Genomic DNA, 22787 nt, shown 5'->3' on the forward strand with positions numbered 1-22787 from the left:
AAAAAAAATGTGTGAATGGAAAGATGTGTTGTTTGTGATATTTTATATTCCTGGTGTTGGGAGTTGCTGAATTCAAGGTTTTGGCCTCACTTAGATGAATAGTGAACAATTCTTGAATATACATGTACATGGATTTGAAATGTGTGATGTTTTAAATACTGATCGATTCATGTCTTTTGTTGGATATCTAGTACTGATTCAAAAAAAATTGATTGCGTCTTTTTTTTTAAAAAATGATAGCTGCAGCTTAAAAAAGATTTTGAGATAAAATACGTGTGGGAGTCAGATTTTGAATGAAAATCCTGTAGTATATAGAAACAGGAGATGCCTGAAATCAGTGAAACATGGGGGAAAGTATAAGTTGACCTTAAGGCAGAACTTAAAACATCTCTGGCAAAATTCCTTGATTTGGTACAGAAGGATTGGGTAGTGGAGACACCGTGAATTGAAATGATTTTGGCAGATTAATGACAGAGATAAGCAAGGCCTGATGGATGTTACTAGTGATCATACAGATTGAAGAATAAAGATTTCCTCAGTCAGACATTGGGATTTTCACTTCATTGATGTTGCCTGGCATTGTCTGATGAGGGATAGGATAACCTTATTGTTTGTCATTGCGGCAGTGGCTGTCATCAAATTAAGTCTCGAAAAGAAGAGAGAGAATTAAAGTTTTTCTTTTTTTGTCATCTTTCGTGTTTGTCATATGGTAGTTGTAATCATCAAAAAGTAAAGTTTTTAAATGTTTTTTTTTTCTTTAAATCACATTTTGTCACAACCAATCATTCTATGGCATACATTCTGCATTGTATTATGACCTGTGAACTGTAAATGTTAACATTGGAGTGCAGCAAAATTTGTTAACACTGACAATGTGCAAGATTTACTTGTCATAAGTTGAGAGAAAAGGTTTGTTTCTGAAGTTAATGAAAACCTTCTGTTTGTCTCTTTGAAGCAGAGATGGTGTTTATTGGGAGATGTTTTGTGGTTGATGATGCTAGATGATGTACTTCTTTATTTCAAGACAGTGTATGCATCCACCAATTACATTACATGTTAGAGTGCGTCTTGACCACATGTAGATTGATTTACCAATATGATTGCGATTGTTGAAGAGGAAGGAATTGTTTGTGAAAAATAAGATTTTATTTTCGGATTGCACTTAGTGCTCCTTACTGTTTTTTGATGTTTTTGGATTTTTTTTTATTGTGCATATGTATTCATTTCAAGGATATTTGTGCCTATAAAGTTTGGGAAAATTGATGAGTTATGCAGATGTATGTTGAAGATAAGTAATTTTTTTATTTGGCAAAGTTAGTACAGCGCAAAAGCAGATGGCAGATATGTTTTCTGTTTTGTAACAGTTCGCGGATTTATTATCACACGTTTATCAGAATTTTGGGTGATTAGCAGGTCACTATACTTTCACATTTACAATATTTTATTAGTCTTGGAACAAGATTTTACTTTTTTGAGTGCTCTGTGACATTGAAGTCCATCCAGGATTTTATGAGTTGTGTGTTAATTTGTGCTAATTGGAATTAAACCAAAATGAGATTGAAGTAGCAGTGGTATATTTGGAAGGTGTTTATATTGTGACAGAATATGAACACTTTGGATAAATCAAACTTTTGAAACTCTGTGAGCACCAGGAACACTTGGAGTGATTATGTTGGTTTATAATTTTTATTTACCCCCCAAAAATCAGATTCGAGATTGTAATTGAAAAATTCAGGAACATTGTGTTGTTGTGAGCAATTTACCCAATTTGAATGGTTGGGTTGATGAAAATAGGAAGTGAAAAATTGTCAAATCAATTGGTTAAGACCGGCACAAATTATGGCCACTTGGTCGACTTCCCCGTCATCATGGAGGGAATTATGGGATAGATTTGTTGCCCACTTGGATAAAAAATTAGAATCTCTCCGAGAAGCAAGATGGAATCCCCCAAGACTCTCCGTGAGGTTTCCAGGTAACTTGCAGCTTATTGATAGGTGCAATACTAAATTTAGATAATATCTTCACGAAGTCAGCAGTATGCTTAATATGCTTAACTTTAATCTCATTTCTATCATTACTGATTAATATTAATATACATGTCTGGTGTTGTAAGATGGATCTATTTCCTTGGGTAGCAGCCTTAGACTGCTGTGATAACTCAGATTCTACTGTGTACTATATTTTTGGGTCTCATAGACCCTGGACTCACAGACACCATGGACATAGTGAATTACTCTGAAGCTGTGTTTTCCTATTGCAGTTTTCCTTACATCTAAATATTTTCATTAATTCTTTGAAAGAGCACAAAACCTTGCCTACATGTAAGGAGCTATTAGTTAATATATTTGGTTATCCAAAGCAGTTTTCTAGTTTTGAGCACTTGCTAAGATGCTTTACACCATTATAACCCCTTACGACCACTAGTTCCCCCTACAAACCACTACTGTAGATCCCTGTATACACCACTCTAGTTCCCCATATCCACCATTTTAGTTCCTCCTATCCACCACTGTAGTTCCCCACATCAACCATGGTAGTTCCCCTATCAACCACTGTACGTTCCCTGTATCCACCACTCTAGTTCACCATACTCCCCATGATAGTTCCCCTATCCACAATGGTAGTTCCCCTATCTACCTCTGTAGTTCCCCTATCCACCACTGTAGTTCCTCCCTTCACTCTCCTATGTATCCCCCATGCCCAACACTAGTTCCCCCTACCCACTGCTGTAGTTCTCCCCTTTATTTATTTCCGTATCCCCCCTATACCCCTTCTATATCCCACCACTAGTTCTTATTACCAACCAATCTTATTCTCCTACTCGCCATTTTAGTTCCCCCCCCCCTCCACCCCCACCATCCACTTTAGTTCCCCCTTCCACGAATTTTAGTCCTTCCTACCCAACTCTCCAATTTCACCTTCCAACCACTTTAGTTCAATTTCATGAGTGTTAACTCAAACCAATTATCTTTGCACAGATTTAACATCAATTAAGTCATTTGAAAGAAGAATTTTCTATCACTGTCCTTGCTACTCTTAAGGCCCATATTCTATGGAAATCTGTCCCCTGACTTTCTGTCAATCTCTCAATCAAGTGCATAAAGCGTGCTTCTGAATAATGGTGTGTTGCTGACATCCATTGTAGGAGATGGCAGACTGCTGACATTTAAAACTAGAACATGCCACAATGTAAACTCTGTGCTTTGATTAATTCTGAAAATGATGTAATGTTTCACTTTGAATGGTTACATTGTATTTGGACTCCAAAAGACCTTATAGAAATGTTTCTCCCAAATGGTTTGAAAAATGAAGAGATATGAAATGTTTCAGATCAGACATTGATTATTTCTTCATTTAATGTATTTTTTTTTTTAAATTTTCAATATAGAAATGATTTTCAAGGCATAGAGACCTAGGCAGAATGATGGGATGTTTACTGGGTCTGTATTAATATTTACAGGACAAAGGTCAAGGTCATACCTAAATTTAATGAGAATTGACTAGTATAACAGTTTAAGGATACAATTCTTCCTAATTAATGCATTTATATTGTACATTCTAATTGTAAAGGTTATTTATTTAAAAAAATAAATAAAAATAATAATTGAATATATAAATAAAATAAATTGGTCTGCATGGAGAAAGAATGTCAAGCTCACGTATTTCTGAAATATTTTAGAATGTACATACTTTCTAGATTTTCCATATGTGTACTTATAGTGACATTCAACCACTATATGTAATCCTAAATGTTGAAGCATTATTTCGTATTGTATTAATTTAACATGTTTAATTAAATATGAATGTTAAAATGAAATATTTTCATTATCATATGATGAACCTTTTTTAACTTTTGTTCTTAATTATTTTATTCCCCCCTCCCCCCCATAAGATTACACAACTGCCAAAAAACAAGACGAAGTTTGTTAATAGCATTGATTCAATGAAAAACATGTGAAAATGCTTTAGCCTGGAAAGATATATTGTTTACGTTAAAAAAAAAAAGTTCAGAATTGTTCAGAGTGTAAAAGCGAGAGTTTTAATTGAATCTATTAGCTGGCATAGGTAACTAACTGTACAGAGCTAGCGCTGGAGTTGAGGCTGTAAGCATTGAAGGGAAGGCAGTGAAGAAATGTTATTCAGTTAGTGGAATATTTCAGATGTTAAATTTGTGCATCTGATTTCTATGTGAAGAAGGGCATTAAGGAATTGCAATTCATTTAGCAGCAGATTTTGAATGTTCAATTTGTGCATCTGAATTCTGCATGAAAAATGGAGTTTAATTCTGAGATGGACTGGAATTTTATTCTTATACTGTAAGTAAATGGGTAGAAAACTAAGCTTACATTAAAGAGGAAGTTGATTTTACTTAAGGAGAAAAAAAATCACTATCTCGTTCAGTTTAGAAATTTAAAGAATTGACATTGGTTCTGTAATGTGATTGCAATATCAAATTGAGAATATCTCGAGTATTTTCAAAAAAAAAAAAACACTAGAACGGAAACATGACATGAATCATCTTAATTGTTTTCTTAATTATTGTTGTGAAGCTTGCACATCTACATACTGCGCAATATATCTTTGATAGGCTGTAAATATCCTGGTGTCCTACAAATGCTGTTAATGAAATCTGAACATATATATATTAAACTGTTTTCCATTATGTGTCTGTTCTATTAAATGTAGAGCCCAATGTCCGTCGGTGTAGCCTGCTTGGTATGGACATATAATATTTCATTTTATTCCAATGAACTACTTTTTTTTCCTCCATTCTGGAGGTATTAATTGTTGTGAACTGTCATTGGGGATCTTTTCCAAGGAAGTTCTGCTGCTACTGCTAAGTTCAAAGCCATTGATGTTGTTTTTTTTCAGGAGAAATCAATTTTTTAAAGAGAGATTTCATAGCCATGCAATCTCGCATGATAAAGATGAAATCGAGCTGAATTGAGAGAAGGGAATTGAAAGGACATTTGAAAATTTTTTGGTCCATTCTGCGTTAAGGATGATAATAGAGGAATTTTTCTCTTTGCTGACGTATGATTTGGATCTATTTATCGTACAATATTTTTAATACTTGGAGTACAATATCTGTGAGTTTCCTTGGAATTTAAGTCATTTTTTTGCAAGTAGGTGTTTGCTTTCTGGTGGGATATGATTTGAATATCAGCAGAGAAGCCAGAATTCCTAAATGAGATTCCTTTGTGTTTTTCTTTTACATACAATGCTTTTGACCATAATTAGACATGTAAACATGATTCTTATTGGGGAAGGAAACGCTGTTCAGTCTATGGAGGCTCAATTTACATTCTAATTCTAGGATTAATTTAAAGTTAAGGGGGAGATGAATGGCGGAAGCTCAGACTATCTGTATGAACAATCACAGGAAGCGGTCCTCGAGGAGGAAGAAGATGGTATGTCTGAGAGAAGTTCTAGGTCATGGAATTTATACTGGAGTCCAGTTATGTCAATTGATGTTACAAATTCTAAGTAGACATGACTCCCAACTGCCTGTAAATGATTTTATGTTTCATTTATATATATCTTAATTCTGTGGTCTGTAGAAACAATCTTATAGGTAAAAATATCCATGGATATTGGAATTCAACTCTGCCAACTCAAAAGGATGAAACACAGATAAAAAAAAAAAAATGGAAATGGGGGAGAACAAAGGAAGTTTGGGGAATATACATTCGGATGACACGTTCCTCAGTAAGATATAATTTTTTCTCAAGAAATTTGTTGAAGAATTGCTACAAGAAGGTTCTTCACAAAAATGGTTCAGAAATGGTCCAAAATAAGGTACATAACCAGATATTGGTGCAAAATACCAGATGATGTTGTTTCTTATATAATCCTATTGGAAATCACGTAAAATGCTAATATCTCATTTTTATTACTGTATATTTTTTTCTAAGCACTTTTACAACAGTTTAGAATTTACAAGAATGAAGATAATTCTAGAAATTTTTGGTATGTTACAAAAAGATACAAAAACAGATATTTGAGGAACATGTTGTCAAACCTTTAACAGTACTTCCAGTTGACATTGGAAGTAAGTATATCGTTCAACAAAAAATGATGTCAGACATCTTTAGTGAAGATGATTATTCAAATTCGTGCTGATATCTGCAGAAATGAGTACTTCTGGTTAAAGTTTAGAGTCTATGATACAGGTGAAGAGAGGAATAAATGGATGGGGGTTGGTAGGATTAACATAGCTTTGTAATTGTTTAGATTGTTCAGGGCATGCAATAACTGTTTACTCTTGACACCTGGGGATAAGATATTCACAGAATGTTTTGCATTTTTTGACTCATTTGAAGAATTTCTCTGTAGTTCTTTTCTCTTATGATGGTACCAATAACCTCGGCTCTTATTGTAATGGGGAACACACTGACACCACACAAATGAAGTGGAATCAAAAGAATCAGACTAAATTATCTCCCTCTGTTGGGAAATTACTCCCAAGATCTTTGTAATTTCTCTAAAGCACTGGAAATTACACAAAAGTGTTGTACACTTCTATAAACATTGTACATGTTGTGTAAGTAATTCAGATGTTAGGCGAACTCTGTTGTACACTTCTATGACTTTTGTAATGTAAATAATTCAGGTGTTCCAAACTCTGTTTAGAATTGGAGCAGTCAGACATTACATGCAAGTCATTCTTTTCTTAGAATTTTAAAGTAGCTCATTGTGGCCCCACCTCAGATAAAGGGGCCATATTTTCACGGGGATACCCGTATTATCAATATAGTACAAGATTATCTAAATCCACTTCTCTTTTTCTCCTTCGTGCTTTATGCTTTTGAGAACATTTTCTTAAATGTATGGATTTCTTTGTAAACACAAGTTTTTGAAACAGATAACGGGAAACCTGATTTTATAGTTAAAGCTCAGAAGGTAAAAGCATGATGGTAAAAATACCCAGTAGTGCAGTAGTTGAGAATGCTGCTATGACTTTTTGTGATTTCTTCTGTTTTCTTTTAAGAAGAATGAGTGAATGAACATTGCTTTTGTAAGATAAACCCTACAAGCTGAACTATATGTCTCAGCCATCAAATTAGCTTGCTGTAGGGTAGGAGGTGCTAGGCCGATTAATTAAGAACCAATTATAATTCTGGCACCGAATCAGCATTCTGATCTGTGAGACCATGCCCCAGCAAGTTTTTTTTGGCCATTGATAAATAGGGGAAAATTTTACCTTCCCGTCAAAATATCATACAAACAGCAAGTGTCTGCAAACAGTTTATTTTAATTAGGTACAGCATGTGCAGGTGGAAGACTATTACAGACTGAATATAATCAATAGATCTTTTGTTTATCCATCTGCTTTTCCTGGAGATGTAGACGAAATGCAGTTCAGTAAATTTCCTTGCATCATGCGTGTTAGAGATGCACAGATAATCAATTGTCAACGTATAAGTAAATGGTTGATACTATATATACATATATTACATAGACTTCTACAGGAAATTGGACAATTTTTTTCTTGGGTAGTTTATTTTGTTGTTTTTTTTTAGAAAAGTCAATGAACCTACTTGCTTTGCTAAATCTCCGACGAAAAAAAAATTTCTTTAGTTGTACTGACTTGAATAATGATTTCAGTTTTGTGTTTTCCGTGTCTGTCAATCTTGTAAATTTAACTGAGGAAATTTGAACACTTCAACAGCAATAGTTCTCTGCTGTTAGGAATTGACTCTATGATAATAATTTAACAAAAGAAATAACTTCTCTTTGTTGACTCATATTGATTACATCCATCTGAACTTGCAATAAGACCATTCCCTACTGCATTTTAAGCTTATTTCAGCAGGAAGCTCCTGTATACTGTATATAAGGATATACATGTACTGTATATCTACGCGGTATTTTTTCTCGGTTTGATACACGGTCCAAAATCTCCACTTTATGTTCAGTTCATTTTTCGGTCGGGATCGTTATTCAGTCAGGTTTAGCATAGGTAAAAACATGTTACTCGGCATAATTAAGTATCAAAAACATAAATTTGTGAGGACTGATAGTTTGTAAAATAATCTTTAACAGTCAAATCATTCTAATCAATTTTTTCTAGTCAATTTGCATGTAAATTAAGTGACTAGATTTAGTAAAAGAAACGTAAAACTACGTTGAATTTGTTTGTTTTATCAAAATGAATTGTATCGAAAATAACTGTACCGAGACAAAATTATACGGTACGTACCGTACCGTGAAGGAGGCATATCGTTTCACCCCTACTGTATATAGGGAAATTTTAGCCCCAATTTTATTTTTGCACCATCAGTGGGTGAAATCAAAACAAGCAAATGTACAAGAAAAGGTTATTTCTGGTTTCTTTTAACACAATTGTGTCTAGATGGCTTTGCAAATTTATTAAATAATCCCCCCCCCCCCCCCAACAATTGGTCAAAAATAACACAGTGCAAAAATAATCCTGTATAGTATTAGAGTATTATTGTCAACATTGCTAAAATTTTAGGACCTTGACCTTTTTCTTTTGACCTTGACCTTGATTTTTTAAATTTTCCGTAGACATGATGTAGCAAATTTTATGCAACTTGGCTAATGCAGATTCATATTTTTCATATGTTGATTAAAATTGTTGCTTTAGGAACTGTTCCATTGTAATGGGATTCACAGCAACATACAGACCTGACTAGACACTACAAGATTTTGATAAATGCCTTCCAGAGTATTTTGGTTGCAAGAGAATCTCTATATGATGTATTACTAAAAAGTCTAGTGGATATGGTGTTTTCTGAAATAATAGCTGCTGGGACTAAACTGGGCGATTAATGTGTTAGGGGACTGAAGCATGGCAGATGAGAAGCCAGCATTGATTTCTGTGTATTTTATGACACTATTGAATTTTCTTACATTAGCCACAGAAACACATTATATAACAGTGCTTTGGCATCAGTTAATTTACAGGGGCTGCATTTAAAGAGGACATTATAATGTACAGGGTTGACACTTTATTGTTGGGCTGTGCAGTGGAGGAAACATATTATCAGGATTTAGGGGAGCCCTAGTAATTTTGCTTTTTGGGAGAAAGTGATATTTTATATGCTTAGCTCTGAAGGGAAAAAAACATTTGTGGAGCAAAAGCTTATCTCCCCCCAACCACCCTAATCCTGTGTAGAAGAGCAAAAACCTAGTTTGCTAGTTCATCGATTAATTTCTTGAAAATTTGACAATTCTTTCATGCAATAATAGCCCCCCCTTCTCACCCTCATCAATAGTAACCATGGTAACAGTGCTAAACCTTAGGCTTTAAATAAGTCCACTTTTATATTATACCAGGTTTGTTGTTTTAAAGTGAAAAGCCGAAGTATAAATGAAACAAGCTAGTATACATGTACATGTAGACTTTTCAGTCAAAGAATTCTTAAGAAATTAATGGTTAAAACTCTCGGTCTTTTTTCCATTTGGGAGGGGTGGAATCCCTAATTTCAGAGATTTCACTCGAATAATCTTTTGAATACCTAATATAAGATGCTTTTCCTGAATACTGGCATGTCCTCATTTCAATGCATAGCTTCAATATAAATTGAAATATTAATTATGACTACAGCTTGCAAGTATTACCCATAAGCACATAGGTGAAGGGTTCAAGAAATGAAACCTCAGTCAAGACAGCTTCCTTGAAGATTCAAGGAGCCATTGTAAAACAGCAGATTTCCTGAATGTGTCCTTATTGAAGTCCCTTGTTAAGCATCCAGTTTGTGGTTATGAAGTAAGAATGATTGGCATTTCCTAATGGCCTCTTGTTACAACTTCTTGTGCCATTGAGGTGAAACTTATGATAAGATGTCTGTTCAGCGTTGGATCTTTGATGGAATTTAAGGGTTGGAGAAAATTACCCAAATGATTGAAAAAATAGTTTATTGCTCACAGGGGTTAATGATAGGAGTTGATCTTGTCTGTTTGTTTGTCTATCTTATGTTATAGAAAAACTTTATTTTTTGTCAAGGTCAAAGTTACTGCTGCCTTATAAGGTCAAAGTTGTAAGGTCAAGTAAGAATTTGCTGTCACCAGAGACAAAATCCGCAAACCTACCCTGTTTATTAGGCTTGTAGGGGAAGCGGAAGAAGCCAATAGATGACAAGATTAAAAATACAAAAAAAATGGGAGAAATTAATTTTAGGCAAAATGGGATAAAAATATTGATGATTACACATGTATTTGTTTCATTGAATTTGATAAGTTTGACTAGAAATCAAACTAAACATTAATCATATTATTAGGTGGAACATATGCACAGTTTATTTATGTTTACCATACACATGATACTTGTGGAAAGATAGTTTTGTTTATGAAATGAACATTAGAATCAGAAGTGTATATGATAAGCCAGCTGCTAGGTTGAAGAATGAATATAAACTCATCTTAAAACTCATTAAATTAAAAAAAATATTCTGTAACCATGTCAATGATTAAACTTTTTTTTATCTTGCACAGCTTTTCTAATAGTACACTTGAGTAACGAGTCCTCTAATGAAAAGAATTTATTTTTTGTAGAGCTGCACAGCATGTCCATGAGGCTTGTGTCCGGTGGAACGTATAATGTCCGAGCCTCGGAAATGTCCTCTCATCTGCAGGATAGACAGCCCAAGATGGTCACCTGTATCGTCCACTTCCTTGACGACAGCCAACAAGACTTTGAAGTTGATGTAAGGAAAACTTCTGATTGGTCAATAATTAAACTGACAAACCATTTGCATGATTACATGTACATTGATAATTGAACAGTAAGTCCCTACAGAAATATAATGCCCCCCCCCCCCTTCAAGCCTGGAATGAATAATTTAGATTTGTGATGAGGCGATCTTCTATTGAACATGCAGTTAACCTTTCAATGGTATTTCCTGTTTTCCTTTACTCCCTTACATTTAACTGTGACACTTTGGAGAACAAAATGTCCTCCTTACTTAATGAGTTCTTAGACAGATGTGTGGTATGGAACCTATGTTTCACTTTTACAGAAGAAGGCCAAGTCCCAGGTGTTGCTAGACAAGGTATTTGGTCACTTGGAGCTAGTGGAGAAGGATTATTTTGGGTTACAGTTTGTGGACCTCTCCCCTGCCCCCGATGGAATGGTCAGTCATGCTCACCTCCCAGTTGGACCCTACGCAATGGTACGTGGTATAGTACAACCAACAGAAGTGGTGCTAACTTACACATGTATACAGTATAACACGCCTATAGCGAACATGGTTAAAATGAATTGATGCATACAGCGAATTGATTTTCATGCCCCATGGTTTTAAAGTATACTGTGGAATCATTTTAATTCGTGGGTGTCAATGTTCGTGGGGAAGCAAAATTTTAGTTGTTCATGGGGACGAAATTTCGTGGGTTACTTATCTATATGGTAGATTCAGTGAATCAATATGTTAACAAAATAAAAGCTCGTGGGGATGTTAATTCGTGGGTCGGGGCGACCCATGAAATCCATACTTGCCAACCTCCAACATGTAAAAATCTGGTCATGACCAGATTTGGAAAGTAAAAAATCTGGTCATAACGCGTAACGACGTTCACGACATATTTACCTTGATTAAATTATATATATGTAAGTACTTGTGTATTGAGAATTCTTTTATTAAAAAAAGGCTTTAACTTACAATGACAAAAAATTAATATATATTGATTAAATTTACATGAAAAAAAGAGCATTGAAGGTTTCTTTATTCAGTATTGACCTGAATTAAGAGTGCATTTTCTTTTTTAAAAAGAAAGCCTTTTCAGTTTTTGCTAAATTTGAAAGTATTTCAATTTTGGTTTTGAAATTATTTTTCCTCTCTCTTAATTAATTTAATTAACAAGTGCAATATGTATTAAATGTACAGTTAGGCCTACACTATCTTCGATCAATTTATTTTATCTAATGAAAGTTGTTTTCCAAGATTCCTTGATATGTACATGATGTTTCACTTTTTCTCGTTGTTCCTGTTGGCCCTGATAACGATCTAGTTCTATTGGAAGCCATTTTAAATTGACTTCAAACTTTGATTTGTCAAAACAACTCCTAGGTAATTGTTTACACCTGCACTGATAATTTACTGGTACACAGCCTACTGGACATAGCCATGGGCATTGTTTACGTAGATCCAAGCTTGGGTTGTAACTGGAAGTTAAAAGTGCAACCTAATTTACGAACCAAATCCGGAAATTGGGAGATTTTCGAGTTGTTCGGCAAAAATCGGGTGAAAAGCATGACCCGCTGTGTCATAAAAAATAATCGGGTTAAGGGTAAAAAAATCAGGTGTAATCCGACGAAAGCGGGTGAGTTGGCAACTATGATGAAATCCACGAACATTGGTCCCCCACGAACAATGATGATTCCACAGTATTATGAACTTAATGTATATAACAAAGTACATTTATAATCATGATAATGAAGCAAAATCTTTATTCCTGGCACTTTGTTATAAGCGTGTTTAACTGTGTATACATGTTCTGATAAGTCGTACGTGTACTACCAACACAGTCTATAAAGGTAAAATGGTGCAACCTACACATGTATGTATGGTACTTAATATAATGGTAAGTGCCACTAAGTGGTATGACCTACATTAAGTTTGAATGGTACTAACTACATGTATACTGATAAATGGTATGAACTACACAAGTGTATGTGGTACTTTAATAGTGAGCAGGGGTCTATCGACAACTTGTACAAATGGAGGAAATCTGGGTTGAAATCCACGCGTTAATGTTCAATGAAATTTTAATGGGAATGCGGGAAAATTCTAAATTCCTAGTAATTCTTTGTGGTGCATAGCAACTTTAAGGTTTAAGGATTGCAACAACTTTCTTGAAAAAAAAATGCAAACAAAGATTTATTGCAATTTCCATGCCACAGAACTATCTTTTGGATCTCACTAAACATGACTTTGAATCTGACATCATATTTTCAATGCTTAAATGGCTCAGGTATTTTCTATTTTGTCGGAAAAATCCAAGAGGTTCGGAATCTCGATCCTGATGCATAAGAAGTTTACAAAGTTTGAGAATATTTCTATTTGTCATAAATATCGTTTGAATAAAAAAGGATTGTACAATACGCAGTAAACATAGGCTAAAAGAGTTTACTAAAAATTGATCGTCATAAGCAGAATGCAAAACAGCATTTGAGAGGTGTATAGAGTTGTAGAATAATTCTTATAAAAATGAAAATACGCTCACCCTAATGGTTTCACAGTCAGACATATTAAGTTGTATGAGCTAATGCTGTGTTTATTATAATGGCAAATTGATCTACCTACCTATTTTTTGCTTCTTTAAAGCACTCTGCAAGAACTAAATCTTCACAATAACTGCAAGCCTGTTATATTTGCCATTATCCCATGGCATTGTGGGAGCATAAGAATTCTGGGAAGGTTTCACACAAAAATTTGCTTAATGAATATATACATTTCAGATTGAATTTCCTCTGGTCTTACATGTTAGTCTATAGAGCTCACTTTCCAAATGTCATGAAGCGCTGCTATATGTGTTGCTAGCTGCACTCACTATTAAGTCAAACTACAGAAAAAACTCTAAGCAACTTATATGTCAAAAACATTATGCAGTGTTAAACCACATTGCATATTTAGTTATACATTACATATACTTGATTGGGATGTTGGTATCTTTTAGGAGCTTTCTGTTTAATTCTGATTTTTTCTTACAGAGATGGCTTGATCCTCTAAAGACAATAAAGAAGCAGTGTAGAGGTAGGTACTGTATTTAATCAGTAGTTCACTTGAGTGAAAGGCTCAGGTGAGCTTTACTGAACTGAGGGTTTCTTCTAGTCTGTCTGTAATCTGTTTAAACGTCAATTTGTTAGCGCATCTGAGCTGAAAGGCTCAAGTGAGCTTTTCTGATCATATTTTTTCTGGCATCTGTCAGTTTGTCGGTCGTAAATTTTTACACTTTGATCTTGTTCTCCAGACCCAATTCAAGTTTGTTCAAATCATGACCCCTGGGGGTTGGGTCGGGCCACATTATGCAATCAAAGTTTTACATAGGAATATTTAAGGAAAAATCAGTAAAAATCTTCTCAAGAACAGCAAAGCCATCATTAGCAAACTTGTTCAAATCCTCACCCTGGGGGTGGGTGGGGACCATTTATACATTTAATCTTTTCAGTACTTATCAGATTTCTGCTTTTTTGCTAACTGAAGTGCTCAGATGAGCAATGTTGCCCATGGGCTTCTAGTTAAGAAAAGTTCATTTAAATGATAGTAAACATTGCATGTAAAAATATCTTTATCTAGTTAAGAAAAGTTCATTTAAATGATAGTAAACATTGCATGTAAAAATATCTTTATATCATCCTGATATTTTTTAAAAAAAAATCTTGATATACATCCCAATTCAAAAGTGTTTGCAATACCGATCCATAATATATATAGGAAAAAGATTTTAAAATCTGAAAGGTTGATATTTATGTGAAAGCTTTCTAATAATTAAAATTTGATTCTAAATTGTTCAAGTCATGGCTCCGGGGATATTGTGGATCTGTAGTAGGGGTAGTTTTACAATGGAATATGTAAGAAAACATTCTAAAAATTAATTCATGAATACAGGAAAAAATTTTCTTCTCCATTATTAAAAGGCCATGTTAGTCATATTCATATTGAAGAATTCCCATATTGTGTGGAATCAAAGACCCCTTAGAAAGTAGGGTCATATTATGGGGTCATTAAAATCATTATAATCTTGAGAACAGCAGGGCTTAAGTTATTCAGGTGAGCATTGTGGCCGATGGGCCTCTTGTTAATTTCAACTTTTATGAGAAATACTTGAGATTGCCTGTGTTTAAGTGATTTGAGAAACTTTCCAAATATTTAATCCATAAATTACAGAAATTCAAACAACCACTGGTTGAAATTGAAATGGAACATTTTACAGTGTTTTATAAAAATGGAATGTATATTTAATGTTGTGTACCCTTACTTTGCAGGTCCTCCATATGAGTTTTATTTTAGAGTGAAGTTTTATGTTTCTGATCCCAGTAAATTAGAAGAGGAATACACAAGGTAAAGCTGCTGGCAAGATGTGTTATTTTCTGTGGGGAAGTTTATTATAATTATAAGCCAAAGGTGAAATACTAATTCATGTCAAAAGTTGTATAACTGTGGGGTAATAATAGAATTATTAAGGTATCAAAATGTACATTTCAAATGTCATGCTTTATAAAGTTATATAAAATATGCCCCATTTGCTGTGAATTAATCAGTAAATTATCTTTCAAAAAATTTTTATTTGACATTCAGTGACTCCCAGACTTGTGATTATGTGGTCCATTTTTTTCAGGTATCACTTCTTTCTGCAAGTGAAAAGAGACATCTTAGAAGGTCGACTAGTCACTCCGCCCAGTACTTCTGCCCTACTGGCCAGTTTTGCCATACAATGTAAGAAAGACCACTTTGTACTTTAAAGATCTATAAAAAAGAAAAAATACGTTTTTATAACCAGACGTGATATTTTGAGCAAGAGAGTTAATATTTGAATTAAAAGGACATTTTTAAATATCATGCCCTATTGGCTAGTTTTGCCATGTAGTGTTAGGGAGGCTACTCAGTACTTCTTAGATCTAAAGAAATATAATAAAAACATTGAGGTGATATTTCCAGAAAAAAAAAAAACAACTAATTTTTGATTTAAAAGGACATTTTTGAAATGTCCTGCCTTATTGTCCAGTTCAGTGCATTGTTAGGGATGTGCGATTTTATTGGTGTACCGGTATATCATAATTTTTAATTGCATGATATGTATCATGATACGGGGTCGGAAATACCAGTATTTAGGTACATAATTATAAATTCCGGAAATTATTCATTTCAAATTACAATTACAGAAAGTGTAAAAAGTGCTGAAAACGGTAAAAGAACGGCATCCAAGCATCCAAACATATTTGATATTATGTAAATAAAAAATTGAAAAAAAAGTGAAGTTATGTTTTTCCAGCATATTTTTAGGAAAAATTATGAATATTCATTTAAAATCATTATAAAAATTGCTTGTGAAAAATATGATATTATCATGATATTTGGAAAAAAATCGTGATATATCGAAATACAAAATATTTTTTGGCGATACTCATCCCTAGTGCATGGAACACCAGTGTGTTAGTTCATGTTATGAAAGGGAAGATGATATTTCCAGCAAGAACGCTAACAATTAAAAGAAGACAATTCTGAAATGTTAAATTTTCTGTAACACCCACAGTTTTTGCATATAGTTTGGGATACTGAATACAGGGAAATATTTGCCCTCATTTTTGCTCATTTCACCCTTCATTCAAAAATGGGGCTGTTCAGTAGAGGCAGATTGAACACAACTATGTCTTGTTTGCAATTGTTGCAAAGTCATTTGCAAGTGTGATAGGGTGAAAATAACATGGTACATAAATAACCCTGCATTCATATTTATTATCTTTCTGTCCATCATTTTTCTTGTTATTACATCCCTCTTGTGTTTAATGGTAACCCATATATTTCTTGACCTTTGCTGTATATTTATGTAATATGAATACAACGATAGTAAATTAAAACATCAACATAACTTCATTGTTTGAATAATTTTGACAGCTGAACTTGGAGACTATAACCCAGACGAACACAAGGGGAATTATATATCGGACTACAGGTTCATACCTCACCAAACAGAAGATTTTGAGAAACAAGTCTCCGAACTTCATAAACAACACAGGTTTGCAAGAGAGAGAGAGGGAGAGAGAGAGATAAAATATGGTGAATTGATTGCTGTTATAAATGCCCAATTTTAAGTAAAGAGATATAAGTTCAGACTTCAATTAAAACCTCTTAGCACTTAGTTTAGTTTTTAGCTCACCTGAGCTGAAAGCTCAAGTGAGCTTTTCTGATCACCTGTTGTCCGTCATCCGTTCGTCTGTCTGTCTAGCTGTCTGTCTGTTCATCTGTAAACTTTTCACATTTTCAACTTCTTCTCAAGAACCACTGGGCAAATTTTACCCAAAGTTGCTACAGAGCATCCTTGGGTGAAGGGGAGTTTAAATTGTTGAAATGAAGGGCCAAACCCCCTCACAAGGGGAGATAATCAAGAAAAGACAAAAATAGGGTAGGTTGTTAAAAAATCTTTTTCTCAAGAACCACTGGGCTGGAAGAGCTGAAACTGAAGTGGAAGCTTTCTGGGGTAGTGTAGATTCTAAATTGTTCAAATCATTTGCCCCAGGGGTAGGGTGGGGCCACAATAGGGAATCAAAGTTTTACATTGAAATATATAGAAAAAATCTTTTTAAAATCTTCTTCTCAAGAACCACAAGATCAGAAAAGCTGAAACTTACGTGGAAGCTTCCTGGGGTAGTGTAGATTCTAAATTGTTCAAATCACAACCCCTGGGGGTAGGGTGGGGCACAATAGAAAATCAAAGTTTTACATTGAAATATATATATGAAAAATCTTTAAAAATCTTCTCAAGAACCACTGGATCAAAAAAGCTGAAACTTATGGGGAAGCTTCCTGGGGTAGTGTAGATTCTAAATTGTTCAAATCACAACCCTCGGGGGTATGGTGGGGCACAATAGAAAATCAAAGTTTTACATTGAAATATATAGGAAAAATCTTTAAAAATCTTCTTCTCAAGAACCACTAGGCCAGAAAAGCTGAAACTTATATGGAAGCATCCTGGGGTAGTGTAGAATCTAAATTGTTCAAATCATTTGCCCCAGGGGTAGGGTGGGGCCACAATAGGGAATCAAATTTTTATGAAATATATGGAAAAAATCTTTAAAAATCTTCTTCTCAAAAACCACTGGGGCCAGAAAAGCTGAAACTTATGTGGAAGCATCCTGGCATAGTTTAGATTCTAATTTGTTCAAATCATGGCCCCCATAGGTAGGGTTGGGCCACAGTAAGTTTTACAAGGGGGGGGGGGGATCTGGTGAAGAACAGCAGGTCCAAAGTAAATCAGATTAGTGTTGTGGCCCATGGGCCTCTTGTTTGCTGATTCACATCATGTGAAGTATAAGTGATATATATATTTAAGTATATTAGAAACAGAACTTTAAATATTTTATTGCATGTGTCTGGAAAAGTTTTTGAGGGTCTGATGTTACAGAACGTTGTGTTATAATTCCAGGGGACAGACACCTGCTGATGCTGAGTACCATTATCTAGACAAGGCCAAGCGGTTAGAAATGTACGGGGTGGATCTCCATAATGCTAGGGTAAGGGCAGTAACTCCAGCACCTTTCTTACCAGTACTTATATATACACTAGAAAGCTACTGGTGGTATATTTCTTTGCAAAATCATCCTGTGGAATTTTTCTGTAAAAGTTTTTATATTTGGGCACATTTCATTTTCCATGTCCCCCTTCCAATGTCTTATTTGACTTTGTTTCACTTAAGTTTTCTGTTTTTTTGTCACTGAACTTATTAAATATACAGTTTTCTCTCTGCAAGCAGAAAAAATATTTATACCTCCAAAAAATATTACTTTGTAAAACATTTTTATTTCTCAATAGATTTGCTTAGACAATGAATTATTTTAAAGAAGCAATTTATAGGGGGACAAATTTCATGATGAATTATGTGTTTTTACTGGTGTTTTGGTGGAGGATTGAGCACGATTTTTGAGTCAGCGTGATATCTTTCTAGGTGTCCTATGATCGAGAGATCCCTGTTAGCTCCCCTTTCTATGTAAGTTATGAACACTGAATAGGGTGCTGCTATTTACCAGGTTCGACCTGTACTTGGCTTCCATTGCATTGATTTCATCTTGATTTGTTTTAAAAAAAACTTTTTTTTAAAAAAAAAAAAAAATAACAGGAATGAATTGCATTTTCTCCAGTAAAATTTCTTTTATTTTTGACACTTTCTCTTTAAAGTAAACATTTTTTTTTAAAGAGAAAAAAGTAAAGTACATGCATTTGCTAGACTTTTGATGACTGTTTTTAGTCTCTCTTTATAATTTTAAATTTTTTAAACTGGAAATTGCAGTTTAAAGTTTTATAAGCTTCGGAATGCTGTGATTTCTTTTTTCTGTTGTCAATAATGTCAAGTTCACTATCACTGCTCTGTGAACATATTAACTTTATTGGGTTTTTTTAATATTAACACTGAATGATGTCTTGACCACAGATACTTGTTAGAAGAATGCATTTTGAAGTTGAATTGTTGATATTTACTTAAAGGAACTGAGGTTTTTTCTTCTATTGAAGTTACCGTTAAAGTTATTTTCTGCAAGAGTTGTTTTCCCCCCTAGCTTAACATTATGCTTGCCTTTAAGCCTAGTTTAGATTCTGAAAGCCTTTGCAGTCTATAAGAAGATATTATATAACCATGTTACTCTCTGTGTAAGAGCTTTCCCATGCTTGTTTACCCTAAGTAAGTATTGCAAAGTGTTCAATACTGGTCAGTATGCAATATATATATTTCATCAAGAGCTGAAACCATGTTGAGTTTTTTTGGAAATGAACGAAAAAGTGTTTATGCATATATTTCCGTAAACCATTGATCCATGTTAGAAAACTGATACTCAAGGACCTATGTTTTTGTAGGGCATGTTTATTGATGCAAACGAACAGGGACTGTGCAATATACTAGTTAGTATGTTTTCTCTCATGTTAACACTGGTAGAGGGGTCTTCATCAACAGTTGATCATTTGTATTAACCCCTAACAAATGTATAACCAATCACAAAGCACAAAACCTCAAAACAGCAGCCAACCACAGACTGTGGAGAGATCTGATTGGTTGATGATTTTAGTGATATCTGATTGGTCAGAATCTGATGTTACTTATGTAGCCAATGTTTGCTGTCATTACTAGACACTCTTAAACTTCTGTTATGTCCCAAAGATTGATTGGGATTTTAGAAAAATTTCCAAGTCAGTGGTTACATGATATTTAGTTTTTGAAAAGATTTTCAAGGAAAATTTGATGTTTCAAAATTCCCAACCTCAGAAATTTTCTCATTGATATAAAGTATGTAGTATTGAAAGGAAAGTCATTTACAAAGAAGCAAAATGCATTTTCTTTTGCATTCAACTCCTGCATTTATTTTTATTTTCTCAGATTACTTATAAACTCATACTTTAGTCTTGATAAAAGCCCCTCCCCCAAAATATGGGAGTTCCATTAAACATTTAACTTATTAACTGAGATTTTAACACCAGTTTGCACAATGTTTTTAGGAATGGTGCATGTCAAATATTTATGAAATTGCATTTTGAGTAATACAAAAATAAAAAAAAGAATCTTAGGTGAGATTGCTACATGTGTCTGATCCAGAGTGTTTTTCAGGCTTGAGAACATTGAGCAAGTTAAAATATGTACACTGCATCAAGGTGTTAGTGGTTTTATAGTAGTTATCTCCCTTTGACTTTATGTAATCAATTTTTTTTCTTACCCTTTACTAACAAATCTGAATTTTTTTTGTTTTCTTTTTTACTTTTCTGAATTTATCTGTTGGAAAGTAAGAAAAAAAAATTCATTCATTGTTAAAAAAATGAGATGTTTGAGTGAAATTTGATTTACCTCATAAGAGCAAAAAAGAGATTTGTTTTTTTTAAATAATAAATGTTTTGTAAATGACATAGAAAGTTTAAAAGTAATATTGACAGAGTGGAACAAAATAACAGATCTGAAGTTAACACGATTATTTTATTTTTTTTTGTAGGATCAGAATAATATAGATATCCAGCTAGGCGTCACGTCTGTGGGGCTCGTAGTCTTTCAAAACAATGTCAAAATTAATACATTCCCATGGTAAGTAGGAAAATGTAAATGAGGAATTCATGGAGGTGACTTTCTTATTTCTTTTCTATATAAATATTGAAAAGAATATATGTCCTCGGCTTCCTGTCTCTATTTGAATGCATGAGACAGTGCTTCAAACACAAGTTTATATACTGTATATCAGGAAATTTTCGTGACAGCTTATTTTCGCAAAATAGGAAATTGAAATTTTTAAGCGAGACAAAATTTTCATGAATGCTAGTTATTACTATATATATCTTACGCTAAAAAATATATGGGAGAATGAAATATTTGCGAGCTGATCGTCTTGCGTAATTATGCGAAAATAAAGTTATCGCAAATAAAAAGTAATTAACAGTACTTTCAGTTCCTGTCAATTCATTAAACATCTGTAATTGTTGATTATGTATTTATTTCTTCAGGGCAAAGATTGTAAAAATCTCATTTAAAAGGAAGCAGTTCTTCATTCAGCTGCGAAGAGAAGTGGTGAGTATACAGTGTTATTTTTTAGTCATTTTTTACGTATTTTAAATTTTTTTAATTTTTACGTTTAATTCAGATAGAGTTTCTCATTATTGTTCAACCACTCAAACATAAAATCTTTTAATGTCCTAGGATTTGAGGGGAAATTTTTTTTTTATCCAAACAATCATTAATGATTAATGACAAGATCAAATCTTCTGAGCTCTTTATTTTAAATTCATTACTAAAAAGAAAGACGAGAAAAAAGAGTTCTGGTCACTCATACTCTTTACACAATGCAAGTTTTCCCTGTTTCAGAATGATTCTGTAGAGAACCTGATTGGGTTTAACATGATCAGCTACCGATCTTGTAAGAATCTCTGGAAATCCTGCGTGGAACATCACACCTTTTTCCGTCTGTACGTTCCTAATCCACCCTCCAAGAAAATCTTCTCAATGGGCTCCAAGTTCCGTTACAGGTAAGCTAGTTTTCAGTCGTACATAATGTGGACAGGTGTAAGGTATGGTGTTGTGTGCATTTATAGATTGTAAATAAGTCTCAGAAATATTCTTTCTTTCCTTCTTGTTTTAAAAAATTGGATTCCATTACAATTAAAAACATCATTTTTCATAGTCTAGAAGAACATTTGCCCCACCTATCTCAAGCTCTTTTGTGAATTTTCAATTGTCTTATTATCAATTAAATAACTTCTCATTATAGAAAATATGAACTGGATAATTGATAGAAATTTTTAATTGAAAGAGAAGAGGGATGTATTTTATTTTTACTGATATGGGATGATGGTTATATCTTCACAGTTAACATAATTATTAATGCTAGTAACTAAATATTAATGGACATAGGTTATGATTTTTCCCACTAATATTATTGGTAATGAGTACTAAATGGGAGATGGACTAGATATTGTAAGAAGAGATTGCTATAAAATTGTACCTCTGTTAATTTAGTGTTCAAAATAGTGAAGCTTCAGTCGTCTTTGAGCTGGTTTCGGAGTTATGTCCCTTTGCCCATTTTACTGATGACAAGAAGACTAACAAATGACTTACGAATATACCTCACATCTCCACCTTCACATCATATTCTGAAAAATATTTTCAGCTTCTTTGTGAATTTTTTATTACTGTTAATTTTTTTCCTTACGAAAATTAATATTCCTGAAAAAATTCTTTTACCAAACTGGTTTGATTTGTAGTGTCGAACATATGCATGACTTATGTCCTATTGTTTCGAACATTTCATGGATTTTTGTTTTTCCTTAATCATGGTTGCCACACCTGAGTTGTTTTTTATCCCATACTATGTAATATCACACATAACCTCACAGTAATAGACTTCAGATGAAGAAAGAATGTCGAATTTTGAAATTGCAGTAATCAAGATAAAACTGATTAATTTCTACTCAGTCAAAGTATGTAGAGCTAGAGGAGTGATTTTCTTTTAGGATTTCCTTCTTTTTCTCTGGAAAATAGAAGCTTAGAGACCCTCCAGGCATCTATATGATCTTGATTGTCTCCATAAACATTAGACATAAATCAGTGTTTCTGATCAAAGATTTGTCTGTCGCTGTTTG

At 33.7% G+C, this 22787-nt stretch overlaps 1 protein-coding gene across 4 annotated transcripts in view; it reads left to right on the forward strand.

Annotated features, from left to right (window-relative positions):
- LOC133194103 (tyrosine-protein phosphatase non-receptor type 4-like) overlaps positions 1–22787 on the forward strand; it is a 78376-nt gene that overhangs the window by 6797 nt on the left and 48792 nt on the right. For 2 of the 4 annotated variants that reach the window (XM_061330072.1, XM_061330075.1), the window contains exons 2-12: positions 10522–10673; positions 10986–11138; positions 13679–13721; positions 14954–15029; positions 15307–15404; positions 16584–16704; positions 18112–18199; positions 19533–19577; positions 20654–20742; positions 21156–21219; positions 21514–21674. In XM_061330072.1, coding sequence (XP_061186056.1) covers positions 10533–10673; positions 10986–11138; positions 13679–13721; positions 14954–15029; positions 15307–15404; positions 16584–16704; positions 18112–18199; positions 19533–19577; positions 20654–20742; positions 21156–21219; positions 21514–21674 — 1079 coding nt within the window. In that variant the 5' untranslated portion in view covers positions 10522–10532. Of the gene's footprint in view, positions 1–10521; positions 10674–10985; positions 11139–13678; positions 13722–14953; positions 15030–15306; positions 15405–16583; positions 16705–18111; positions 18200–18630; positions 18673–19532; positions 19578–20653; positions 20743–21155; positions 21220–21513; positions 21675–22787 lie in introns of all 4 variants that reach the window. The other 2 variants (XM_061330073.1, XM_061330074.1) reach the window with 2 other exon arrangements.

This window comes from Saccostrea echinata, unplaced genomic scaffold (genome assembly GCF_033153115.1).
Source record: "Saccostrea echinata isolate AGI-Se365-2 ecotype Australia unplaced genomic scaffold, CSIRO_AGI_Sech_v1 ptg000028l, whole genome shotgun sequence".
Classification (NCBI taxonomy): Eukaryota; Metazoa; Mollusca; class Bivalvia; order Ostreida; family Ostreidae; genus Saccostrea; species Saccostrea echinata.